This window comes from Daphnia carinata, chromosome 10, assembly GCF_022539665.2.
Source record: "Daphnia carinata strain CSIRO-1 chromosome 10, CSIRO_AGI_Dcar_HiC_V3, whole genome shotgun sequence".
Taxonomy (NCBI): Eukaryota; Metazoa; Arthropoda; class Branchiopoda; order Diplostraca; family Daphniidae; genus Daphnia; species Daphnia carinata.
The window spans coordinates 762,305-789,784 of NC_081340.1; the positions used below are offsets into that span (position 1 = coordinate 762,305).

The following is a 27,480-nucleotide window of genomic DNA, read 5'->3' on the forward strand; positions in this document are numbered from 1 at the left end:
AACTGTATTTGTACAAGTTTTCGATGAGCCTTTTAAACACTAATAAAAAATCAAATCCAAACTATAACAATATCCCAATCAAATAATCACATCAGCTGCTTTGTAGACGATGTTTCAATTTTTATTGAACATATGCAAGACATCCTGGACAGAGTTGAAACGAGCTACCATGAGCTTGAGCTTTTCGTGAGCGCGCTCACTCATTACGTGAGCTTTGAGCTTGAGCGCGCTCAAAATTCCTGGGTGAGCTATGGTGTTATTGAGCTTCCAATTAAATTCTTCCAGTTCATCGGGGTAAGACAAAATGGGAAAGGGTTTCTGATTAAATGTTTGAAGTGCCACCAGTTCAAATCTCTCAACAACAGCAAAGGGAAAATTGAATTACTTAGCATTACGACTAATTCGGTGTACAATGCTAGGAGACACATGATGGTAAATAAGCTTTCCTATTACTCTATTTCATATATCGTTTGCTTCTGGATGATTTTTTATTTGAGCATAAAATTGTTTTATTCGTTTATTTTCGTTACAGTTACAGCACCCTAGTTTTCTAATTCAATTATCTTTGGACCGAAAAAGAAAAAGACTGCAAAAATACACAAAGGGAAGTCAAACTATAAGCAACCTAATATAGTTGCATATTAAACGGGGGGCACATCAAAATTGCCACGGATAAGAACACAGGATGAATAATAGTCACCTACGGTGCTGCCCTCGCGGGCAGGGCTGTAGGGGGCACGGGCCTACGCCGATGTATTGTGTGCCCATGTAATTTTTCTCTTAACCCCTTTCTATGGAAAGTGGCAGTATTGTCTTATGTTCAAACCCAGACAGTCCTTTGTTTGTCTCGTTCTTGCCTCACAGTTCTGCTCAGTCTCATTACTTTAATTTTAGACTCAGTTTTGTTTTCCCTCTTGTCTTTCCATCAAGCGTGTGGTCCTTTGTTCATTATTAATCCAGCAATAAAGTATTCCTTTGTTTTACATCATCTTCATTTTCATTCACCCTCATCTATCATCCTTCATCCTCTCTCTGTTGCTACTTTTGCACGGAGTCAGCAACAAATGGTGCCGAAACCCGGGATTTGACGAACACGTGCATTTCCCGTCCTCGTTAGTAAACCCTCGCTTGATTTATAAATTGTCGGTTATTCTCCCTGTAAACCTTTGGCAGACGTCCACGCCAGCCGGAAGGCGCCCACCTGTCCACCACGCGTTTGCGATCTGACTAGAAGATCGGTGTATCTACGTGAATCATCGACATCCGTTAACGTGTGACTGTATCAGCCTAAAATAACGTTTCTACGTCATGAGTGAAGCCGTACCCAAAGCCAAAAATATGGAAATTGGCCACATTTGGGAACACCCCACATAGCACCGGGCTGTCGATAAAACATCCCGAGGATGTCCGATCGTCCCGAGTGAGGAGATCCCGGGGAGCTCTTTAGGTAATATTTAAGTCCCCTTCCCTTCGTCCAAATGTCCGGGACTAGTAGTATCTTTAAGATTACTTTCAAGACAATCTGTGGACAAATTTAAGTTTTCATTTTGATGCATGAAAGACGTTCATGACGATGTTGTTTTACATAGGCGAATTCCCAAAAATATCTTATAGTTGCCTTTAAGACTTCCGTAGTTATGGATCACGACGTCCCAGAGAATGGAAAATGACGCCCAAATGCATAGAAAATGACGTCTAAAGTATGGTTAAAGACATCTAACAGACGTCATAAAAGATGGAATATGACGTCAAAAACTTTACGAAAATATGAGGCCTAAAATGATAACAAGAGTCCACATCATTACATGTCGAGTAATATATTCTTGAATTTAGCAGTGTACATCAACACATTACGGGGCCATACGGCCTATACAGGATCAAGTAAATAAATAAGGACATGTAAAAAAGCATCACGATTTGTTTTGCTGTACTTTGCTTTAACCTATCACTGTTTTTCTTATAATCATTTGGGAAGTTTGTTCAATATGTGGGATAGCTGTTTTGCTGAATTCTCCATATTTTACGGCCTCCGTAACAGCTAAGAATAATCTCGAACCTTTCACCGCTAAACCCTTCTCCTTTCCACTGTTCGGTTTTGGTGTTTCACTCCAATTGTTGGTTTTCATCAATTCGTTAGTCATCACCTCGCGCTGAATTTTTCTAATTGTATCCTCCACGTTTTTTTCAAAGAAACTACCGCAGCATCTCCACCTGAAGAGGAAAAATGTTAACGATATTGTGCTGCAAGTAGAACTAATTTAACATTAATGGAGCCCTACAAGGTTGTTTCGGACGTCAGGTTTCAACAATTTTTCTTCGAAATGTTGGATGTCTTCTTTCTTTTTCAAAGAAGTCTGACATATTTTTGAAAGACAGGATGGCAATTTTTCCCACAGTAATGTCAATTGGGTCACTGCTAAGTCTTTCGTCAAAGTAGATGGATAAATTAAAAATAATAAATAATAAATAAAACAAATAAATTTATTAGTACATAACAATTGTACATATACTAACATAACTTACCGTAACCTGAAAGAATTTTGCAATTATAGCGTTTCCATGACATTTTCAGAATTGCAATACCCCCAAACAATTTTCGGTGATTTTTTGAAGGCAAGGAACACCATCCACCATGAAGCCAGGTACTAGGGACGACTTCGTTTTCTTTACTTTTGTCTTGCAATTGCACAGTTAAGAATATATTCATTTTAATCAGATGTCAGCCAGTGAAAGTTAAGCCCAAACGATAATAAGCACACAAGAAAATCCACTTGTTCACTGTAAAATTTAACACCACTTCTTTCAATAGCTGAAACTAGACTGAAAAAAAAGTGAGAAAAAAGGGGTCGTATTTCTGAAATGGTTTGAGACTCGCTTTTGTTTTGTCATTTGTTTTTTTTTCCATCTTCTGAAGCACTCTCTGTTCAAACTGTCGTCTGATATAAGCGAATTTATGAGCATATTTTCATTCTGAAATATTATTGATTGACTACTTGTTTGTTACGTGCTTAAACATCACAACTTAAACCATCACTATAGGTATGTATATCAGGAAAAGTGTTTCTATTGTTGGTTTTGATTTGACTTTTTGAATGATCAGGGAAATGACAGATAGAAATAAAAAGAGACGAAATCAGGAAAATGCATGATACTTGCAATTTTTGTGTGAGGATGACAATAACTAGTGATATGACTTGTCAGAGTCAGATGTCGAGGTTGGTTCGATTTCCACCCAACTTGATTTTGAAGTTGGTATTGCCCCTGATACACTAGCAGACACTCAAATCCAACGAATACCTACATTAGACGCAGAGGCACATTATCTTGAATAAAATTTTTTGAAGACTGTAACTAACCTTGCTTTGGTAAAAAGGGGCCCACAACACCTGTGGCAGTGTTCCTGTCGTCTTCAGAGAACTATTCTGACAAGCGCCAGACGTAGTACAAGTACCAGACAGTCGTGGTAGTGATAGTAATCTTGAAGAATCGTTATCTACAACAATTAAAGAATTTGATGTTGATGGACCAGCAGCAAAAAATGAAGTGTCAACTGGTGAACTTGCCCTAGGGCACAGTTAGCTACGTGAAATAAAGAAAATCACATTGACTTTTCCAAATGTGGTCAGCTATTGAAAATTTTGCATTCCTACCATCCTGATCTTCCTCTTCCAACCCGAGCTCTTGTAAAAACACCTCGGAAAGCGAGTAAACATTCCAGGAATTGGAGACTTGAAATCCGTTGATGAGGCCGATAGTTGTGTTTTTCTTATAGACATGTCCGTTGTTGTGATATATGATTTTGTAAATCTTCGTGATAATGCGGTTGTAATTGCAAAAAGATATGCAAACCAACAAGATGTCTATACGGATCACTGTCGTTCGTCTGTTATCCAAGAATATCTCGTGTTATCGCTGTCTGCTAACGTTCAATTGTGGACAAGACATTTTGTGTAAGGTGACAAGGTAAGATTGCCTACTTCGGCGTCATTGAATACATTGGCAGTTTTCCTAGTAAAAAAACAATGAATTTTGATTGTTTTATGTTTATTTTCGCGCAATAACTGATGAGATGTTCTTTACGCTGTGTACACCCCTTAAAAATTCACTGGTAGAGGCGACATAAATTTTCGGGTATAGGCGTCTACAAGGCATCTGAAAAACACCCACAACAACAGACGTGTAGAGCACATTTAAAAGACTTCTTTAAGATATTTTAAGACGTCTAGAAAACACCTGCATTTCGCCTTTAACTTCACTGATAAAGTTGTCCGAAATTTGCCCTATGTAGACGTCGTACAGACACCTTCTTCTGATCCCGTTTTTAACGATAGTCCTGCTTTAGTCTGATCTTGGACGTCTTAGGAATATCTTATTCTAATCTTGGTGCTAAGTCCCGAGTTTGTCTTTTCGGGTACATCCTTAAGACATCTTTTTTTAGCTTCGAATCGCCTTGTCGTTAATTAAGCCTGTCTTGACATCTTAAAAACGTCACTTTTTAGTCTTCGTATTCCGTTGACCTAAGGAAGTCCTGACCAGATATCTTTGAGACGTCCTTTTTTGGACAGAGCTGTCTTTGTACCAAAGTAGGCCTGACCGGAGATCTTTGAGACGGCCTGTTTTAGTCAGGGATGTCTTTCGGACTATGGGACATCCTTGGCATATCTTACAGTCAACCCGGTGCTATGTGGGACGGCCCCAACCCGAAGGTAGACGAATCGAAACCTGAACAGCAGAAGAGTGAACGGCCATTACTTTCCGAAAACGATCTCAAGAAGAAACGTGGGAGGAGAAATGCGGCCCACACGAAGTTAACGACACAACTCAGAAAGGCAATGGAAGACCACAAGATGGGAGCCATCAGATTGAAGAAATTGCAGGTAGCAGCATGGCGTGACGAATTGGTTCGTATATACGACGAAGTCAGAGAAATTCACAACCAGTATGCAGTAAGTATATCCTGCCTGACTGAACAGCAACGTCAAGCATGTGATAAGTGGGAAGTAGACTTCGAAACAGACCACGTTAAATCATCAAATTCGCAAGTCACTTCGCCACTTCCTCAAATCAGTCCGTCAGCTCGATCGGTACATCAGCTTCGGACATCACATGTAGTACCACGTTATCTGAAAAGAGGCCTACCAACGTTAAACCAACCAGCCTCCTCCAACAATCAACTCAAAGGGAATTGGAGGCTGATGCTCGGATGCTGAAGCTGGAATTAAAGTTGGAAAAGGCAAGGGCTCAGATGGGGGCAAACACAACTTCCGTCACAGAAACCCTCAATAACGCGTTAAAAAGCATGGGTGAGCAACTAAGTAAACTCATCGATAGCTCAAGAGCCACGTCCAACGATATCGCGACCAACAACACACTAGTAAGAGAAGCACATCGGACGTTGGACGGTTGACCAGATTGACACAGTCAAGGTGGAGTTGAACGCTAAAATCGAAGGTCTACGATCGGAAATGGACGAGATGAAAGCTCAACCTCGAACGATCCAAGATCAGTGACCTCGCGAGCAATCACAAGTCTTACCAACCCGTCAAGACGTTTCCACGCTATCGCCCCTACGTACGATGGAAGACGCCGTCCGACATCGCAGAACATTGGTCGCCGCCGATGCATCTCTACGAGACCCGCGGCGAGGGGCGATGGCCACGATGACGTCCAGTTGCGACCCTACGGATCACGACAAAGATGACTGGTCGGAACGTTCTCATACCCATAGTCATCGTCCTCACAGCAGCTGTTGCAGTCGTCTACAACCTCCAAACTGTTCGATAGTAACCCGAAGAATTACGCGTGATTCAAGGCCAAATTCCAGGCCTTGTATGCATGAGTATGAAGTTTCTCCGGTACTTCTCTTCATGTTGGAGGAGCTGCTGAGCGAAGAGGTACGAAATGAAATCGGTGAATGTCTGACCGATGGAACAATGTACGATGTGGTGTGGGAACGTTTGGACGCGGTCTACGGTCGCACTGAAATCATGGACCAGACATACCTCGACGACCTTCTACAGGTCCCGCTAATGAAGGGCCTAGATGCTGCCGGCCTCAAGACTTTCGCAAACCGTCTTCATGGTGCGGTAGCCACGCTCTCCAAGTCGAAGTATGCCCATGAGCTACACAGCCGTACCACCTTGATGGCCCTGGAAGCAAAATTAACGCCTTACCTCAAAGATAAGTGGAACGAGAAACAAAAAAAGACAGGAGTAGAACTGAAAGTTCTAGACTTAGACGACTGGGTAACGTTAAAATCCATGAGCAAGCAACATGGAAAAAATGTATTCGAGTCTTTACCCACGTCGACGTCCAAAGGTATAAAGTTCGACGAAAGGAAGCCCGTCAAGAGACCCAGCTTCCCACACACGACGACCATTGGATACGTATCGACGACGGAAGGTTCGAATATAGCGGCGTAAACATCTTCAGCAACCATGCCTCCAAGGAGCCGATCAACATCGGGGAAGATGCAAGCCGAGAAGACGGAACGGTGGAAATGCTTTGTATGTAACGGCAGGAGCCACCATCTCTCAACCTTCACCGTCTTCATGTCTCTCACGCCCACGAAAAGGGCTGAGAAAGTATTCAAGCCCGGAAGATGTCTGTTATGTCTTACGGGAAAACACGAACGCAAGGAGTGTCCCAGGGACGTTAGCTGTGCTATCACTGATTGTACTGGAACCCGTCATCACACCTTGCTTCATGGATCCGAATTCACTCAATTGAGGAGGCTAGCGGATCCAACTGCTCCATCAGCGCCACTTTCGACAGCATTCCTTGGGACCTTGACCCATTTGGAAACAGTAAAACGACGTGTACGTTTCAAGATCGTACCGGTTCGTGTTGGAGCTGGCAAAACGTGGGTCGACACTTTCGGTTTACTGGATACCGGAAGCGACACCACGCTGATTCGGAGCGACTTAGCAAAGAAGTTAGGACTCGTTGGGCCATCTAAGCGTATCAACGTTGTCTAGTATGACGGAGCCACGTCTAACGTTACGGCTTCCGTAGTAAACTTCGCCTTAACATCTCGTGATGGTCAAAGCCAGTTTGAAGTCAAGCACGCTTACGCCGTCGACAATTTGAAGGTGACGCCGAATTCGCCGATCGACCCTGGACAGTTGGATTCATGGACGCACCTACGTGGTATTGCCGTCCCGACCGTTCAAGAAGAGGACGTGACCGTGTTAATAGGAATCGACGTCGCAGAGCCCATGATCATGTAGCTTCCATCAAGCCGCCGGCTGGAACGACTGGGCCCATCTCCTTCAAGACGCCGTTTGGCTGGTGTTTGGGTGGACAAACGGGCCCGCCACAAGACGGACGCCCGTTCATCGCTCATCTGGCCACCGTGGAACGTCCCGAAGACCTAAATGAGCTGGTGAAGAAGTTTTGGCAACTTGAGGCCAGTGAATTAGAAATAGAACCACCCGTTCTACCATAGGAAGACTTACGTGGAAAACGCATCCTAGAATCTTCCGTAAAACGTATTGGTAACCAGTACCAAGTCGGCTTAATGTGGAAAGCCGACGACGTAAATCTCCCAAACAATCGGGCATCTGCATTGAAGAGGCTCTACGCCCTCGAACGACGTTTTCTTCGAGACGCGGAGTTTGCCCAAAGGTACGATGCAGTGGTCAAGGAGTACATCGGTTTAAAACATGCCCGACTCCTCACTTCTCAATAAGCCCGGACGGAGACTAACAAGACGTGGTATCTACCGCACCACGGGGTCGTGAGCCCCTCCAGCTCATCGACCAAAATTCGCGTTGTATTCGATGGAGCTGCTGAGTTCGGTGGCACATCGATTAATCAAAAGCTGCTTCGGGGCTAACTTACTCGTTAGCTTGCTTGGTGTGCTCATCCGCTTCAGCCGCAAGCTCGTATCAGTCGGAGCGGACATTGAGAAAATGTTCCACCAAGTGAAAGTCCCGGAAGAAGACCAGGCTGCATTTCGGTTTCTCTACTGGACGCCTGGCAGTATTTCAGCTCCTTTAACGTACCAGATGACAGTTCACGTATTTGGAGCAATATCATCACGAACGAGCTGCATCTTCGCCCTCAACAAGACGGTCGATGACCACCGCAGCCAGTTTCCAGACGTAGCTGATAGCGTTCGACGTAATTTCTACGTCGACAATTATCTCGACTCCTTCGACTCCGAAGACGAGGTCATCCAACGGTCCCGCGAAATGAAGTCCCTTCTCCAGTTAGGAGGTTTCAATTTTACAAAATGGACGTCATCATCGAGAACGGTGATCGCAGCGTTACGAGAATTCGTCCTCGCGTCACCAACACTGGATCTGGACTTGGAGAAACTCCCCGTCGAGAGAACTCTTGGAGTAACGTGGGGCAGCGAGCAAGATATGCTGACTTTCAAGATTCGGAAGCCGCCAAACAACGTGACCCTCACGAAGCGAGCCTTCCTAAGCATCATCTCTACCGTCTATGACCCGTTGGGACTTGTAGCACCAGTTATCTTCGTGATGAAGTCTTTGCTCCACGACATCTGGACTAACGAAGATCGGATCGGTTGGGACGACGTCATACCGGAAGCATTGAGTCAACGTTTCTACTGTTGGAACGACCATCTGGAAAATTTGGAGTCTCTGTCAGGGCCGAGATGTTTCCGTTTCAAACGAGGACGTTGGACTCAACAGTACCTTCACGTCTTCACGGATGCAAGCTCCAAAGGGTACGGAGCGGTAGCCTATTTCCGCACGGTATTCGAAGATTAGTCCATCAACGCGTCTTTCGTTATGTTGAAAACACAAGTCACGCCGGTGAAAGGTCTCACGATTCCACGTTTGGAGCTACAAGCTGCCGTAGAAGGTCTCAACATCGCCCTCACGATTTGCCGTGAACTAGAAATCGATTTGCGCCAAGTGACCTTCCACTCGGACTCACAAACGGTGTTGCAGTGGATACATTCCAAAACTTGTCGATTTGAAGTCTTCGTCAACAACTGCATTGGAAAAATACTCCGGAACACAGGTCGTCGACAATGGCGTCATGTTGCTGGAGACTTAAACCCAGCGGACCTCAGCAGTAGGGGTATCGACCCAAAGGGTGTCAACAAACTGGTACACTTTTATCGCGGGCCATCTTTCCTGAATCTAGACCCCTCGGAGTGGTACACTTGGGAAGAGATCGCGGAGCCGGAAGAACGAGACGTAAACGTGATTCGTGTCTTGGCAGTCAAAATCGAAGATGAAAATCATGTCATCGATCGATGTGTCGCACGTTTTTTCAGTTTGTTGAGACTTCAACCAGGGCTGGCCTGGAGTAAAAGATTTGCCAACAACGCCAGAGCGAAACTACGTGATGAAAAACCCATGGTCGGAGAGCTAACGGTAGAAGAAATGGTAACATCACTGACAAAATGCATTGTACGTGAACAGGAATTGGCCTTTGCTGAAGAATTTCACGCCCTTCGCAAGACTCTGGAATGGCCAATCAGATCAAAACTTCGCACCTTCAAGCCTTTCTTGGATGAAGTCGGACAGATGCGAATTGGCGGACGTATACTTCAAGTGCCGATCGACTATGCAGCTAAGCACCCCATACTTCTACCAGCATCTCAACCTTTAACAAAAAGGATAATTTGGGATCACCACGTAAGACACATGCACGTCAGGACAGAAAGATTGCTGACAGACCTACGTTCACGCTTTTGGATACTTTCCGGATGCAAAGTTGTAAAATCTGTCATCAACAACTGCTGGCCTTGCAAACAGACTTCGGCGAAACCTAGTCCTCCGTTGATGGCTTCACTACCAGTCCATCGTTTAACACCCCATCTGCCTGCGTTCACGTACACAGGAATCGACTACTTTGGACCCTTGACTGTACGAGTTGGTGGACGGGGACGAAGACATGAAAAACGTTGAGTCACCCTATTCACGTGCTTCACCACAAGAGCAGTTCACCTGGAAGTGGCTAACGGGCTCAGTATGGAGGAGTTCTTACTCTGCCTCTCCTGTTTTGTTAGCCTACGCGGAAAACCGCAGGTCGTTTATAGCGACAATGGGACAAACTTTGTCGCCGCCGAGCACGAGTTGCGACAAGCCCTAGAAGAACTTGTTACCAAACACCAACAACTTCAAACAGTAATGGGTTGTCAAGAAATATACTGGCATTTCTCTCCACCCCATGGACCAAACTTCGGTGGTGTTTGGGAAAGAATTGTACAATCCTGTAAGCGGGCAATGAAAACCAGCATAGGTAATTGCCTAGTCACGGATCATGTGCTACGAACCGTAATCGCTGAAGTGGCAGCTTTATTAAGCGCTCGACCGTTAACTCATCTGAGTATGGATCCAGAAGACCCGGATCCATTAACGCCAAATCACTTTCTATACGGTGGAGCTCGGCCGTACTTGCCCCTACAATTGGCCGACGTGGAAGACATGAACGTACCCACAAGCAGTTTCTGCAAAGTCAAGCAATCCTCCAACACTTTTGGAATAGGTGGTTACGTGAATACGTTCCACACTTAACTGAAAGAAGAAAATGGCAAGAAAATAGGCCTAACGTGACCGTGGGAGACCTGTTGTTGGTAATTGAACCAAATACCTTGCGTGGGCAGTGGCCGATGGGAAATGTGCTTGAGGTCATTCCCAGCACCACGGGTAATGACGTTCGAGTTGTAAAGGTGAAGCTTAGCAACCATACAAAACCATGTATTCGGCCGGTGGCAAAATTGTGTATTATGGTTGCGGCAAATGAACAACAAGTTTACGCAAAAGAAGAAAAAAAGGAATCTTCCACAGCGTAAACGTTCAAGTTCAGTATTATAAAATGTAAATACTGTTTATAATGGAGCTATGATTAATAGCTCCTCTCAAAACTCACAAATTTTAAATGTAAATTAAAGCAAGCAAGTAAATTCACAATGTCAGCACTCAACTGTAAACAACGTAGGAAAATCGCAACTCAAACAGTGGGGGAGAAGTCACTAAGCTTAACGCCTCCTATATTCAAGTTCAAATATAGGGCAAAGGGAAAAGTCAGGTCATTTGCTGTTTAGTACAAAAAAACCCCTGGAAACTGTTTAGCCTCCGATGTTAGCAGACGGCATTCAGTCGACCTAACTTCGCCTAAGGGAAACGTGTTCCTGCTAAACCCTACGTCCAACGTTAAGTGCCATGGCGGAGTATCCACCTCAATCAGCCGCATCGGTAAAGGAAAAACTAAAAGTGAGTCGTGAGAAGGAAGAGGAGTGCGCGACCAACCTCACCGAAACAATGGAAAAGCTCGAAAGTGCTAAAAGGGAGGCCGTCGAGAAAGTTTATGGGTACCAGCGGGCCATCCTAGACATCGACAAGGAAATGAAAAACTTTCTGAGGATCTCGTCAACGTGCACGTCCACGTCCGAGCCGAGCGTGAGACTCTGATGAGCGGATATATCGGGTCTCTTTTACGCAAAGCTCGGGAGGCGGCGGCCGAAGCGCCGGTAGCCACTCCAGTCTCTACACTCGCACGTTCCACGTTCGTGGTCCCTCACCACACGCCCATCATTCTGTGCTGTTTAAAGTCACACGTGTTGGGACCGACCCCCTGCAGAAAGAAGACCACGGAGTGTGAGGAGTTCATGCTCCTCACTAACCAGGATAAATTGGAACTCCACTTTGCCCAGCGACGGTGTTTTGGTTGTTTTGTTCCAACCGCCGTCGCCGGGCACACAAAGACAACGGACTGTACCCATCCCCGACGTTGTACGTTGTGCAACACACGAGATCATCATCAGATCTTGTGTGCGCCAAAAAAAGACGTTCAACAACCTGCTCACTCACTAAGGATTGCCCATCATTTCGTCCAGTTTTCAACTATTCAGCTGCTGGGAGAACTTCACATCCACTTTGGTTTTCTTTTGTGTGTTGCACCACGGAGTTTGTCTCTTTGTTGTTTTCTTTTGTTTCTTTTCTTAATTTGCACCTGTTCTCACGGTGGGGCCCGCTGTCACCTACGGTGCTTCCCTCGCGGGCAGGGCTGTAGGGGGCATGGGCCTACGCATTTATTGTTTGCCCATGTAATTTTTCTCTTTACCCCATTCTATGGAAAGGGCAGTATTGTTTTATGTTCGGACCCAGACAGTCCTTTGTTCGTCTCGTTCTTGCCTCAAAGTTTTGCTCAGTCTCATTACTTTAAATTTAGACTCAGTTTTGTTTTCCCTCTTGTCTTTTCATCAAGCGTGTGGCCCTTTGTTCATTATCAATCCAGCAATAAAGCATTCCTTTGTTTTACATTATCTTAATTTTCATTCACCCTCATATATCATCCTACATCCTCTCTCTGTTGCTACTTTAGCACGGAGTCAGCAACAAATAAGGTAAAGCAACTTTGGTGAGTCTTCAGTCTTGCAATTACACTTAAGAGATACAAATAATTTTCTGGTAAATTTGAACATTGGTTTAGAACCACATCGTCGCCGATTTGCTTCGTTTTAGCAAAGTTGACGAGGAGGGATTTAAACAGCTTATTGGAGGCTTGAATGGACCGCTCGTAATCAGAACCTTCATGATTCAACGACTGAATAAGCAGTATGAACAAACCAAGAAAAATTTACGTTCTGAACTTTCGAAAGCCAGTTATGTATCGAAAACAGCTGACTGTAGGACATCCCATCGCCGAAGATTCCTAGGAATGACAGTTCACTGGCTTCAAGAGAAGATTACTCGACAAAGCGCTTGCCTCGGAGTCCATCGAATATTCGGCTCGCATACGTACGATGTTTTAGCAAAAGCGATTTCGGACATGCACGCCGAGTTCAACATTTCAAAAAAGTAAATTTTACCATTACGGACAACGGTTCCAATTTTTTGAATGCGTTTAGAATGTTTCAAGAAGAAAAAAAAGGATCTGAAAGGGAAGCTTGCGATGAAGACCTATTCGATGAGAAGATGAGGCGTATATTGTGTACATCGAAATCGGAGAAATGTTGGAGCGTCATTTGGCGGAGAAATTTCTAGAAACATCTAACTCTGAAAGAGGAAACTCAACAGTTTCCAATGAAACAGAAGAAGCCAGAGATCACACCAATGAATTCGATATTGGATCAGACCAAGAAATCTGCGACGACTAGGAGCACATTCATATTCCACCACAAACGCGATGCACCTGCCACACACTGAACTTCATCGCCACCACGGATGTCGGGAAAATGTTTAACCACCAATTCGTAAAACTTCAAAAATCTCTGGATTTTAAGTTGCAAAGTATTTGGAACAAACAGCAGCGTAGTTCTCTGGCATCAGAATTTATCAAGTCTAAATAGGGCGAGCTTTTTGTGATCAACAATGCTACCAGATGGAATAGCACCTATGATGGGTTGGTCGGATTGGGTCGGGGTGGGTTGGGTTGGATGAAAGTAGAAAATTTTATCGATGAAAAAGATGATGCGCTGAAAGATACGTCCGACCATTTAAAAATCCTTAAACTGACTGCTGTTGAAAACGAGTTCTTAAAAGAATTTGTTCGAGTGATGAAAGTCCTTGCACAAGCCCTAGATATTTTTCAAAACGAGGCAGATATTTCAATTGGATGTGTACTGCCCGTTATTACTTTATTGAAGGAATCGCTAACTGACATGGAAGAAAACAGAAGCATCTGGCATTCCATTCCTCTTGTTGCCTGATTATTGACAAGCAATAGTGCAAGATTTGATCATCCTTTCTGTAACAACCATTTCAGATTGGTATCTCTATCTGGCCCTAATTTCAAACTTTCTTGGGTCCGAGCGAAGAAACAAAGCTAATTCATCACGCTCTTCTCAAGAACGAAGTTAACAGACGAGCTGCTGCCATAATAGAACAGTCACTTTTAAAGTATATTTCATTTCTTCTCTAGCATCTTTGAATAACTGTTTTTCAAACAGGAATGACAGTGGAGCTGATAGTTCGTCCAATAAAAAACGATCAGTAGTACAACTTTTCTGAGTGCACTAAAGAAAAGAGCATCTACGGAAGTTAAAGCTAAAGAACGCTAAAGAACGAGGCATATCATTTTTTAAATGTTGGATGTGGGTCCCTTAAATCCTCTCTTAAGGACTTAGATCGTTTCCCAACCATTAAGAAAATTTTTGTGTAAGTATTTACTGAATAAGTTTTAACTTCGAAGTGTACTATTAACTATTAGCCCCTTGCGTTTTTGGTAACACTAATCATTTTTTGGGTATAAAAGAATTCAACAGTGCATCACATCCTCCGCTGCTTGCGAGCGCCTACCGGATTGGAGGCTCATCGTTCCCGTTGGAACAAGGTAAATGAAATAGAAGTATTTCTAAGGAGAAATAGGACGAGGAGAAATAGGATTGATGCCATGGAGAAATAGGACTGTCCTAAAAGTTTTTAAAAGTTAGTCCTATTTCTCCCAGTCCTATTTCTCCAGTCCTATTTCGTTTCAGTCCTATTTCACCGCCAATCACAAAAATTTCCAAAAATTATTTTAAAATTTCCCAAATACTGATTTTCAATCTAGTTTTATAGCCATAACAAATTTTTTTTATCCCCGTAGCTAAAGGAACATGTGTTTTTACAAAAACATCACGTTTTACCAACATAAATACATTACTAAAACAAAATAACATATAAACCCCAAAAACGACCAGTGTGATGAGCTTGAAAATATAATCACTTCTACAGTTGTAATACAAAAATACCTGCAATGAAAATAATTACCAGAAAAATTTTCAAGCTATAATAGAACACCTTTCCTACGACGAAGAAACAACTGTATTTTATTTGATTTTCCAGCTAAACCTAAAAAATATCAAGACCAACCCATATTTTTAGCTGCAATTCTCAGACTAACAGCCTGGAGAAAGAGGAAGAAACCAAATTTTATACATAGTTTTATAAATTCATTAATAATAATTCAAGTGAAACAGCTCAACCGCAATTGCGAAATCTATTTTATCCAGCAGCTTTTGAAAAAGTTTTAAAACTCTCTTGGTTGGTGTGGCGGTGTTCAGTTCATCCTTTTCATCCTTTTGTCCAGCGTGACATGGTAGAATCTAATACTCTCTTGAAGGCCGGAAGTCGACAAAGAGTATCGTGCTTTTTATCTCATTTTTACGGTGACAAATAGCTGATATATCCATCCAGCAACTTAAGGAATGTGGATACCAACACAAGTTCCAGTATGTCGAGTGAAGGAACTGTTGAGTAAGGAAAGAACGGTATCAATGATACTTTACTCACAATCTCTTTGGGTACAGAAAAATTTCAAACCTCTGTTAAGCAAAAAGCCTTATCTGACATGGAATGACAAGAAGAGTGTGAACTAGCAATCCCTACACAAGGGAATACAGCAGAAGCTGTGCTCACTTCGCAACATCAGAATTTCATCGCATTCGACGAGTTTTTGAGCATGGTTGCATTGCCTCTGCCTAGCTTTGATGTATATGAAAGATGAAGAACAAAGTTGTACGCATTAAAAAGTGGGCCAGGCCAAGAAGGGAAAGATAAAAATCGTGGTGAGATCGAGGTTCGTGTTGCTTTTAACGTCAAGTCGGATTACTGCTGCACTTCTCGAAAAGGTGAAGCACAATGGTTCATTCGGCAACCTGTCCCATGCGGCACATAACATCGGTGGAAGTCTTATGAGCCTGATGGGAGTGAGGAGGTATCAGGAAATTAGCATCGTCTGTGGCTAGTGTTGGCAACTATCTAAACCTCCTACCGATAAATCGATATTTTTAGATAGTTCTTAGATAGTCGCTGTATTGATACGTTCCAAATAGATTTCCCATTTAACAATAGATGGCGTCTAGTACAAATCAGAAAAAAAAGAAAAAATTTTATCTTTTTTACCTATGCCTAGATTTCAACTCCGACGCTACGTGTTACGAACGCCCGTCTTTATCCACACCGCTAAACCAGTGAAGAAAAAGTGTCACAGCGCAAGTATGGTTTTCGTTCGCGAGTATCGATACAAATATCATATTGAAATACAATATTTTTGTCGTCTGCTTTACGTTACAAGTCTTAACAGATGGTTTCTAGTTATAAATATCAATGTTGCCTTAAGTAATAAAATAGATTTTCGTAAAATGTTTTATTATATATATATAAAATGTAGAAGAAAGTAATAATTTACCATTGCTAAAAATATATTTAGCGTAAGCATCTTAAAATAGGTATTTAACATCCAAAAAACAATAGTTGTACATGTAGGATTCGAACTACTATCCTTCGTACCATGAGCGCTGTGTTAATCCACAACGCTAACTCATCTACAACTATATTTGTCATGCAATGAATCCATCATTTGCTGCCGAATATCGATACAAATTTCAGATGAAACTCTAATTAACCGTCTTCTGTTTCATGCACTATGCTAAACAGAATACTATTTAGCTATTAAAATCAACTTTATTTCGAAATTGAATTTTCGAAAACTCTTATTATTTTTATTTTTAATTATTTTATTAGTACAGTACACGCCTCATTTAACAGTGAGTAGGAATTCCTAAATTGTTGTTACTCAGTACGTTTAAAATGTAAATTTATGACAGATTGTTGAAAAAAGGCCACAAAACAGGTTTGAACTCGAGTAATACGAGTCCCAGGCGCATTATTTATCAACAGCGTTCTTCTCCTATTATTTACATCCTACTTACTTGATTTCTTATTTTGCCTATCTCAGTGTTGTTATCCTTGGTGGTAATTGCTGGTGTGGATAGTGTGATTGAGTACTTATTCCATCACACGCTGATAACTAATATTATTGCACCACTTCTTGTAAACCTACTTACTTTATGTGCTTGTTATGTGCTTGTAGGCATTGCCCACTGTTAGATAATTCTCTACAAACTTATAGCATAGTTAGAGCTATTTCACCAACATAGGGGAAATTGAGAACATGGAAACTGACAAAACAAAAGACCCGCTGAGATTTTCCACTGTCCCACGAAACAAACGTTTAAAACTTACTTTGACGACCCAGAATTCTAAACCTGTTTCAGCCACTCCGCAACCCCAAAAACCTTACAAATGACTGGAGAACTAAAAATCGCTTCCATCAACATTGGAGGTATTGGGTCAGTCGAGCAACGTCAAATCCCTTTAAATTTCTGTAGGGACAGTAATCTAGATAATGTGGGACTTCAACAGGTAGCCTTTCATTCTTGTCCAATAACTGAAAGTTGTTACGACTTGCTAGCAAATGTCGGTCCCAACAAAAGCGGAACAGCCATCCTCATTAGGCATGGTCTGAAATATTCTGGGTTGCTTCTTGAACCTGACTGAAAGCTTATCTCCATTGACGTAAATTGTTTTACGTTTATTAATAGCTTTGCCCCGTCTGGTTTCGTTCTCGAAAGCTAAGAACGAAAGAAGCAATTTCGTCAAACCGTTCCTGCCTTCTCAGTTACCACTCGAATACCCTTCATGTTGATGCGTGATTTAACTGCATGGATGACATCTAAGATATGCGCAACAGACAACGAAAATATCCCGCCCGTCTCTGTCCCAAGTAATGTCGTTAGCTATACTTACCGAAATGGTTTTCGGTCTCCCTCTGGTAGACATCTGGCAGAAGCTTAATCATAGTGAACCACGTCACACTTTTCATTAGAATTCCGGTTCTTCTACACTTGATACGATATATGCTACTTGATCTTTTGCACATAATTTTTCATACACTTGTTGTGTAATTTTATGGAGTAGCCACCATTAGTCTGTACAGTCCACGCTTACTTACAATCTCGATCTCCCGAATCGTAGCAGACCCTCTGCCGGATTGTGGAAACAAATACTTCAATATTTTCAGAAGAAGGTTATCAGAAAAATGTTATTCATTTCATACAGGAATCCGCTAATCGACCTTTTGGGGAAAGTAAGGTAGCAAATTGGAGGGAGAGTGACCTGAAACCGGGTATCAGGCGCATTTCTGTAGATTATTCTAGGCAAAGAGTTAAACATATTAGAGAAAACAAGTTTTCCAGTCTTGCATTCACGATTTGGCAACAGCAGGCACCTTTGACTGGGTTACTTTTCACCAGTTAAGGAAATTGCCAAAGTTTGGGAGGAGTTCCCGCTATTTCGAAGGGCCACAAGTAGAGGATGCAAATATTTTTTATGAAAATAGAGCCAGATTAAAGAACCGTAAGTGTAACATTCTTAAAATCATTGCACCTAATGGCACATCTTTATCGACCAAGAATGACGCTTCGGCAGAGATTGTTTCCTATTTTTAAAAAATTTGCTTGCGAATTTAACCTAGAATTTTGCGAGGTGAACGTACCCCGTTTCTTGTATATTTTTAATCATACCCTTGAAGGCGAAAGTCTGACGCCATCGCAGGGCCAAGCGTCGGTCAGACTAATTCCCAAGTCCTCAGCACTTAGCCTACCGGAATTTCTCATTTTCGGCCAATTTCTCTGTTGAACTGTGACTACAAAGTCATGGCATCTGTTTTAGGGAAACGCTTGAGGCAGACACTGTCATCTGCCATAGGCCCCATAAAAAGGTGGGTTACCTGGTAGATTGATTTTTGATAATTAAAGTATTTATAGAGATATCATTCACTACTTTGATGACCGGGGATGTCATGACTCTTCCCACTTTACGATTCGGGGTATGGGCGCTGCCATTGCTTGACTTGACTTTGAAAAGGCCTACGTCATGGTTAACAGAGGGGTCCTCTGGAGGATTCTGGATAACATGGGCTATCCCACCGCTTTCATCCGTTGGTTACAGACTATGTATTCTGTAACGGGAATGCCAATCCTCAACGGACCGGAGTTGGCTGGGGTGACTCATGATTTTCAGTCGATTCACCCCTATCTATCCATCTCTTCGTCCTATACATTGAGCCATTACTTGTGCGTTTATCAAAGTTCTCATTCTTTTGAAAACAGAAAGTTACGTACAAGACTACAAAATGTGTCTTCGTAGGGTTTTTTCATTATCTAATATAAAACTAAATAAAGCATGTTTTTTTCTACTAATGAAATGTTTAAAGGCGGCAGAATTGGTATTTGATTTAAAACTAAAAACCTGTTTTAAATATGATCGTACCAAGTACGCCATTGACATCGCGTAATTTATTCTGCACTTAAATGCATCATTATTAATTTCTTAAATACTTACTTAATACTTAAAGAATGCTTTTAGTATCGCGATCCTGCCTGTACCGGTACCGCGATATTTCTTTTTAAAAAGTATCGATACCTGTATCGGAAGCATAAATTGAGGCCTGCGATACCGATACTTTTAGCATATGGCACCATCTAGGAGCAAAAAATATTACTACAATTTCTGTCAATAGCTGGTTCAACGATAACCCTAGAATGTTCTTGTCTTAGTAGGAATCATTTTCCGCCCAACGCGAATCGTCTTTCCGATACAATTTTGAAAACAATGGTAAAAGAAAAAAAACAATGAAAGAAATGCGAAAATTTATTTTTGCTATATTTTTATTGTTTTTCAGCTGATAAAACAATGTCCCAATCCAACTGTGATGTCTGCAATTTTGATTAACGCCATCTATCGAAAAAAATTTTCGTAATAATTTTTACTCCTAGATGGCGTTTAGAAATTTAAAGTATTGGTATCGGTAACGATATGGTAACGCGTGCGATACTTGAAAATATTATCGCGATATATTTTTCGAAAATTGAAGTATCGGTACCGCGATAACGATACTTCTTCAAAGTATCGCTTCCAACCCTGCTCCTGAGGCAGAACGAGGAGAAAGAATTTCGAAAATGGAAATGAAACCGAAGAATTTCAATGCAGCTATAAGAGATGGTGAATTGTTGCAATGCGGCAACTTCAAGAAAAGTTAGATTTTTCTGATCCTATTTACCAAATTGTGGAGTTATAAGATCACAAAAATGTACACGTAATTTAAAAAATTCGAATGGATTCGGAATTCCCTTTAAGTTTTGTTTAGGCGTTTTCCTACTCTCTCTTCATGGTAACCATCAAACAGAGGATGCGGATGTAGTGCTCACGTAACGCTACTTCTATCGTTTTTCGAAGTTCAAACTTCACATGGTGTTAAACAGTAACAAGAGGACTTATCGCTTTTCACCAAGTTTAAACACCAATAAAAAACCTTTCATAATGTAGCTCACTCTAGCATAGTTATTGCGCAGTGAAAGTTGAGAAACAAACGGCTACTGCTGTATCTGCTGATGTTCCTGAAGGAATGGTTAAAATCGTTTGTAAACGGAGAACCAACGCTACTAGTCACTGATTTAATACAAACTTTTTTTTAACTTCATCAAAGGTAATTTCAAAACAACCTACGATTAGTCGAACATGTTTTTTTTTCAATTATCTTTATTTTATTTAATTATCTTTTTGTAATTTTTATTTTGTATTCACATTTCGATTTTAATTTTAGCATTCAAATCCATTGGATAACAATAAATTTGATCACTGGTTTTTAATTTTATGGTACCCTAGATTTTAACTTTGCCTTTTGATTCGAATCAAAATTTGAAATAATTGCGCCAACCAGGCCTGACGAAATCGCGATTCAAAATTAATCGAGGCTGCGAATTTGATTCAAATTTTAATCGGTAATCAAATCATTTTAAAATAATCGGAACCGGCGATTAAATTTTAAAAATTTTAATTTTTAACGACGATTATTTTTCGATTATTTAGCGACATCTGTGAACGGTAGATAGAGACTATATGAAAGTATAATCATAGCTGTGTCACTTTTGTAGCAGACGCTTTTTTGAAATGTTCATTTGTTTCAATTTAAACAATGGCAAGTTATTTCCTTACTACTAGATGGCGTCTAAAAGCAAACGAAAAATCAATAGGTAAAAATTTAATCGAATATCTAATTTTTTCAACAGACGAATGATCGCCGATTATTTTTTTTTTGGATTATCGGTGGTCTTTAAATAGTTTTGGAATTAACTAGCAATAGCTCGTGTAGTGTCTTCGCTAAGCTCACCGCTAAAGCGAGCTCAGGCTTCCGAGTAGCGAGGCTAGGAACAAGCGCAATGAACTGTTGGTTTCAGTTTTAGCGAACATGCCCTGTGGTCCTTCCACGGCTTATTTAAGAATGCACATGAATCATCGCTTAGACGTGAATTTTTTCCCCTTCGGATACCTTGATTATTGCAGGCAAACAATTTCAGTACAGCGGTATCTCCATACAATCCCGTTAAATTTATTGCTGCTTGAAATGGATCTATAGCGTGGTTTTTCGTGACCACGGGAGCCAAAATAAGATTTTTATGAGCTTCGTGTAAACTTAAAAGAAATATATAATGTTTTCCTCTTATCGCGCTTTTCAATGCTACCAGTAATAAGTTAAGCCATGTTGGCTTTGCAGACGAGAGAAAGATATGAGGGTAGTCCACCGATGCATAGCTGTACTGTACGAGTGCGATTGTCCCTGACCTACCCGAAAAATAACCAACCTGATCTAATTTGTTTCGTTCCTTTCGAAACAGAACGAGTCTATGCGGTTCTTCAGATGTGAAATGGACGATCATCTTCATAATTACCAGTGATATTAACAACTAGAGGGTTATATATTTAATTACGTAACAATTAAGCTTTTTGAACTTTTTTCACCGAAATATGTAAGCTTAATATTCTTAGCCTACGTTTGTCCCTAATGTAGCGATTCCTCTGAACATTATTGTAGCAGTATGCTATCGCTGATTTCTTAACGTTTTTGAGCCCTAAAAACACAATTCCTTTTTTTTTCTCAAGAATAGGGTGAATTTTTGCTGTATTCTTTCTCCTCCTTCTCCCAAAGGGAAAAATTATAATGTGTCGCATAAGATCGGAACAATTTTCAAATTTCTGAGCAGAAGTCGTAGTTAAAAGCAGCGTAACCGGGTCTCGAAACCGAATCATGGAACTGGTTCTCGGATTCGGTTTGGATTTATTCATTCGTGGGTTAAAAAACGGACGATCTGCGATCTGGATAAACCGCACCAAAAACAAAAACAACCTGACAAATCGTCTAGAAAGCTATCCGAGTTTCCGATTGACGCGGGGCGAATCAAAGTACGTAGGGCTCGACCCCGATCGTCTTTGATCGGGGCAAAACGCAGTTTGTCGGAAAAAAATCGTCAAACCGTCGGTTCGGTTAAGCCATTTTCGACTACTGTTTGGTTTTCGGTTTGCAACTGGGCATAACCAGTTTGAACCGCCCAAATTTTTTTTTTTATTTAGCTGAAATTTCACATCAACCAATTAACGCTAATAGTTGTGAGCGTAATGGCGGTCAACAACTTGTTATAAAACAAATTTCCAATCAGACGCGCCGTGATCGCGATCGAAAATTGGTCGATCGTTCCGCCATCTAGCGACAAAGTCTGTTTCCAATTTATTGTTCTGTGCCAACCGTATATTCCCGGTGCAAATAGTAAACCCGCGGTGCAAACCGTGTAAAACCGCGGTGCAATCGAAAATGCGAAATTCCAAATCAAGTAATTATCACTAATTGTTGTGAGCCTAATGGCGATCGGCAACTTGTAAATCAAATTTCCGATCAGACTTGTAGGCATCGCGATCGAAAATTGGTCGATCCTTCCGCCATCTAGCGACAAAATCTGTTACTGATGTTATTGTCCTATGTAAACCGCAAATCCGCGGTGCAAACCGTAAAACCGCGGTGCAAACAGTAAAACCGCGATACAAACCGTCAAACCGCGGTTCAATCGGTTTGAAAAAACGGCAAACCGAACCGCACCGGTTTATCCTTTTTAAAAAAAAAAACCGCGCGGGTCGGCCAAAATCGTGCCCGATTATCGCGGGGCCGAGCCCTAGTCGCGGGGCCGAGCCCTAAAAGTACGGCGCGTTGGATGGTATGGGCCAGAACTGTCTTCTTTTAATGACATCGCTTTTGAACGGCGTATGCCTTACTATACATTACATTCATTTTTTATATTTTGATTTATATTTCCCGGTCTCGCTTGCGGAATTGAGTGTAATCTCGAAATCTGAGTTCGGTTTTCGTTTTTCCCTGTATCTTTCGTTGTCACAGTGCGACTAATGAAATGGTTAGAGGTTTTCCTACTGTTATACCAATTCATTACTAAACAAAACATTTTTCAAAAATCTCAGTATTCGTTGGTCCACAAAAAAGAAGCAGCTCACGACGAAGGAATATGGAGCTGTTCATGGACCAGTAAAGCTGAAGTGTAAATATGAAATATTTTGACAATATCAATCCCTTAAAATCTTTGCTTCTTTTTTAAAGTTTTATTTTAAATCTCTAGAGGCCCAGAAGAATCTGATTATGTAGTCACAGGTGGAATTGATGATGCTGTAAAAGTTTGGGCTTGGAGAAATGATCAGCTAGAACTCCGTCACAGACTGGAGGGTCATGCATTAGGGGTAGTATCTGTTGACACAAGCTTTGATGGGAAATGTGAGTTTCAACATTATGAGCTTTTAACATTCAACTCAAATTAGCCATCTATCAAGTTTTTGACTGTCATTATTAGCCCACTGTTTATTCCTGTAGAATTACCACCAAAATATTGTGCTAAATATTCTATTTTTTCTTTCACTCACAGTAATAGCCACAAGTTCGTTAGATTCATTTGTTCGTATATGGGAACTGCAAAGTGGAGAAAAAAGGCAAACAATAGAGGCTGGCCCAGTTGATGTTTGGAGTGTAATGTTCACCCCTGATTCAAAGTACATTATCTCTGGTAGTCATGCTGGAAAAATCAATTGGTTTAACGTAGAAACTGGCAAACTTCATCAATCGTATGATACGCGAGGAAAATTTACTTTAAGTATAGCGTGTGTAAGTGAAAGTCTTCCAGTTACATAAAATCCTGTTCTTAAATTGCCAATTATGTACCTATGCAGAGCCCTGATATGAAGTTTGTTGCAAGTGGAGCAATGGATGGCATAATAAATGTGTTTGATATTGCTACTGGGAAATTAGTGCACACACTGGAAGGTATGTTAGTTCTACTAAACGTTGAATTGATCGTGATCATGAATTAGCAACATTCTTTTCTAAAGGACATGCACTTCCAGTGAGATCCCTATGCTTTTCTCAGAATTCTCAGTTGTTATTAACAGCTTCAGACGATGGACAGATCAAGATTTATGACGTGTAAGTAAGAAATGTTAGTGAGATTTTATGTTTGAAAAATCTGGGCGTCCTTTTTACTTTCAGTGATCTGTATTATTTTTTTTTAGGCAACATGCACAACTAGCGGGAACAGTTTCCGGTCATGGGTCATGGGTACTCAGTGTTTCAGTCTCTTCTGATAATACACGCTTTGTTTCCGGAAGTTCCGATCGCACAGTAAAAATTTGGGATATGAAAGCGAAGCAATGCCTTCATACATTTACTGACCATACTGATCAGGTTTCTATGTGTTACTTGTGTCCGTAATATTGCAGAATCTTAACATTTTTTTCGGAAGGTATGGAGTGTTTGCTTTAATGGAGACGGGGAACACATAGCATCAGTTTCAGATGACAGATCGATCAATGTATACAGCTGCCCATTATGAAATACACGATGTTTATGCCTAGAACAGATTCCACGTATCAATATCGTTTAGAAAATTTTATTGTATTCTAACAGAAGAAAAACAAATACATGAAATATCAAAATGAGATGCAAATCTGACAGTGGTTACACAAATTCAAAATAAAATTAAACCCAATCAATCACTATACGCGACACGTAGCACAAGGAACACCGATTCAACATGAATTACGAAAACTGACTTAGCACGCACATCCTTGGCTATCGCCAGGGTAGTCCTGTTCAATTAGAATGTTATTAGTAAAAACTGGTTTTTGTAGTAAATAAGACCTTACTTACTTTCAACTGTATGGTTTGCCTTCTCTGCCCAGAACCAAATGCATCTTCAACTGCTTGATCCATTCTAACCATGACTTTGTCTAATAAAAGCTCTACAGCATTATTGACATTTTGGCCAGTTGCAGCCGATGTTTCAAGATATGACAACCTTTGTAATTCAACAGCACGTTATGCAAGAATTCCGTTTTGGCTATGCTTAGTTGTGTCAGATATGAAACTTCGAGTTAGGATATAACGACTTAAATACGTAAAATAGACTTACTAAGACCAAAAAGGCTAGGTAGTTAACTGATGTGGTTACTTGACTTATTTCCTATTTTATCGAATACTAGAGTCGCAGTGTCGGGGCTCTTTCGGATTTTATTCACGAAATGGGAGAAACACATTCTGACTCGGTGTCGGCACTCTGCGTCGGACCCATTTTGTTTTCAACAAACGTAAATCATGTGGACAGCCTAGTTATTAGTATCGTTTGATCTCCGGGAAAATCGATTGATTCAGTATACGTAAGGACTAAATGCTAAGTTGTTAACAAATAGGCCTATATTGCGAACTTACGCGAGTTTAAATTCAGTTTAGCTTTGAAAGTGAATTAAAGACAATCTTTTTTTCCTCTTAACTAGCTTTCTTTTTCATGTAAAATTGGTCACGAATGACTTACTAACCCATATCGAGATGCCGTTTCTTTTACTTCTTCTTCAGACACTTCTCGTTGATCATCAAGATCTGCTTTGTTCCCACAAAGTACAATATCTGGATTGTCTGTATAAGCATGAGTCTTGAAAGTAACAGAATTGCCATTATATTAAACAACACAAATGTTCACCACACAAAATTACCATTTGAAAACTTTTAAGTTTTTGGTGACTAAACTTTCTTCAAACATTAACTATTTAAAACTATAATTACCTTTAACTGTTCTAACCAGCTGCGAATTGATAGAAATGATTGCTCATTAGTTAGATCAAAAAGCAACAGAAATCCCATGGAATCTCTAAAAAATGCAGTTGTAAGACTTCTAAACCTGCAAAATGGAGACACAACCCCAAAGAAAAACTTGGAACCATGAAGAAATTGAAAACATAAGTCCATATACCTTTCTTGGCCAGCAGTATCCTTTTCGAACACATACAAAAATTATTTATTGTTATTTTAAAAAGGAAAGATTTATTTATTACCCATAACTGCAAATGGATTCTCTGACTTTTGCCTTGCATGCCTTCTACAGTTTTAGATCGGTATACTACACGCTTTTCTCTAAAATCAATTCCAACAGTTGTTGTAAACCTTGAATTGAATATACCATCTGTGTACTGATAAAGAAAACCTGTTCAAAGATCTAGTTAGCATTTGTGAAATATCAATAACAGAAAAGTATGTACTTGTCTTCCCAACTCCAGCATTTCCTAAAAGGCGAAATTTGAATTTCTTTGTTACGGTTCTTTACAACAGAACTTCATTATATTTGTAGGTTTCATACCTAGTGCTAAAAATTTTAACAAATAGTCGTAGTCCAATCGGCTGGGCGGAAGCGATTTCTTTGCCATATTATTATTTTTGACACTGGAAGAACTCAGTAACACTGCAAATCTTTTAACTGTACGCTTATCTTTTTAAAAAAATTAAGCATAACAACAGGTGGTACTATACTACTGAAGACGTCTTTCCCAACACACGCCTACTCTACCCATAGAACGGGCAACACAGAGTTTACTTGGCTAGCCTGACAGTGTTGGTTGCGCCATACCGTTGTGGTTTCGCATGACTCAATTTTTAAGGCTTTACTGAATATACTCCCACAACGATTTGCGCCATCTGTCCTTCAATCTTTTAACTTCGCTGCAAATTAATATTTGTTCGATTTTGGTAGGAAAACGTTTAAAAGTGAGGTAGATTTAGGTGTTTTGATTAACAAAACTCCTTATAATTCAGGTTACGGAAATTTGGGAGGCTGTAGACGACATGGGTTAATATCAGCTGCTGAAAAGACTTTACGGGAACATTCTTCAATCTTAGTTATTCTAAGGAACGGCGAGCCATGTTCTTCACATCCCTCTATCTTTTTCCGCACTTACTACCCTTTCCCCTTCCGCCAATAGGTCATTTACTGATGGCTCTGGCCTTCCTGACCTCCCTTCTACTTGGGCTTCAAACTTGCCAATTTTTCATAGGTTTTTATACGCAGAATATCACTCCCCTTTGCGACGCCTAACCCTAAGTGACTTTGCTTTTTCGCATATATAATACCTCTTTCCAGATAGTCTTTTAGTCTTTTTTCAGTCGTGTTGAAGTTGTCTTCTCTGGCCAGTCTCTTTTCGTAAGTCCTTTATACCCAGTAAGGCTATATTCAGTCTCTTGCACTCAACCCTCAGCAGTAAGTTTTTTTGTTGCAGCGAGGCCGCAAATAGTAAAAGAATTGGTCGGTAGATCGACCCAAGGTGGCTCACATGCCTCCCAAGCCAGGGGAGGCAGTCGAGCTTTCACCGGTGGTCTGGTAAGTACTGAAGGGAGCTTTGCTGTTCCCGTTGGCTAAATCTCGGGAGGATTTTGATTAGTTTTCCTATTCTTGTAAGTTTAGTCACCTACAGTTTGGCTAAACGAATAATACACTGGTAACGCCAAGTATTTCTATTACTATACTCACTTAAAGCACGCAAGGTCGTTTGAAAGACCATGAAGGACATTCAGTCC

At 41.0% G+C, this 27,480-nt stretch overlaps 4 protein-coding genes across 4 annotated transcripts; 3 read left to right on the forward strand and 1 right to left on the reverse strand.

Annotated features, from left to right (window-relative positions):
• Window positions 1–7,913: 7,913 nt before the first annotated feature.
• LOC130689295 (uncharacterized) lies at window positions 7,914–8,741 on the forward strand. The gene has a single exon (XM_057512295.1). The coding sequence runs from the start codon at window positions 7,914–7,916 to the stop codon at window positions 8,739–8,741; it is 828 nt and encodes a 275-aa protein (XP_057368278.1).
• Window positions 8,742–8,762: 21 nt separating this feature from the next.
• LOC130689296 (uncharacterized) lies at window positions 8,763–9,893 on the forward strand. Its single transcript, XM_057512297.1, has one exon. It carries the CDS (start codon window positions 8,763–8,765, stop codon window positions 9,891–9,893), a length of 1,131 nt encoding a protein of 376 aa, XP_057368280.1.
• Window positions 9,894–22,949: 13,056 nt separating this feature from the next.
• Window positions 22,950–24,496, forward strand: LOC130689305 (superkiller complex protein 8-like). The gene is made up of 8 exons (XM_057512314.2): window positions 22,950–22,993; window positions 23,058–23,134; window positions 23,213–23,364; window positions 23,513–23,748; window positions 23,814–23,907; window positions 23,973–24,066; window positions 24,153–24,324; window positions 24,383–24,496. Exons 1-8 carry the CDS (start codon window positions 22,991–22,993, stop codon window positions 24,470–24,472), a joined length of 918 nt encoding a protein of 305 aa, XP_057368297.1. The 5' UTR covers window positions 22,950–22,990; the 3' UTR covers window positions 24,473–24,496.
• Window positions 24,497–24,568: 72 nt separating this feature from the next.
• Window positions 24,569–26,492, reverse strand: LOC130689306 (ras-related protein Rab-27A-like). Its single transcript, XM_057512315.2, has 8 exons — window positions 26,270–26,492; window positions 26,172–26,195; window positions 25,968–26,116; window positions 25,886–25,905; window positions 25,699–25,813; window positions 25,455–25,567; window positions 24,790–24,937; window positions 24,569–24,728 (listed from the first exon to the last, which is right to left on the reverse strand). The coding sequence occupies exons 1-8, from the start codon at window positions 26,334–26,336 to the stop codon at window positions 24,693–24,695; spliced, it is 672 nt and encodes a 223-aa protein (XP_057368298.1). The 5' UTR covers window positions 26,337–26,492; the 3' UTR covers window positions 24,569–24,692.
• Window positions 26,493–27,480: the final 988 nt, after the last annotated feature.

Bases quoted from the DNA above. Each gene is read 5' to 3' on its own strand.
- LOC130689295 (XM_057512295.1), top strand. From the start codon at position 7,914: ATGTTCCACCAAGTGAAAGTCCCGGAAGAAGACCAGGCTGCATTTCGG.
- LOC130689305 (XM_057512314.2), top strand. The intron at 24,067-24,152 runs GTAAGTAAGAAA...ATTTTTTTTTAG, and splicing joins CAGATCAAGATTTATGACGT to GCAACATGCACAACTAGCGG. The intron at 24,325-24,382 runs GTTTCTATGTGT...TTTTTTCGGAAG, and splicing joins TTACTGACCATACTGATCAG to GTATGGAGTGTTTGCTTTAA.
- LOC130689306 (XM_057512315.2), bottom strand. From the start codon at position 26,336: ATGGCAAAGAAATCGCTTCCGCCCAGCCGATTGGACTACGACTATTTG. The intron at 26,117-26,171 runs GTACATACTTTT...ATCTTTGAACAG, and splicing joins TGCTGGAGTTGGGAAGACAA to GTTTTCTTTATCAGTACACA. The intron at 24,729-24,789 runs GTAAGTAAGGTC...CTAATTGAACAG, and splicing joins GGCAAACCATACAGTTGAAA to GACTACCCTGGCGATAGCCA.
- LOC130689296 (XM_057512297.1), top strand. From the start codon at position 8,763: ATGTTGAAAACACAAGTCACGCCGGTGAAAGGTCTCACGATTCCACGT.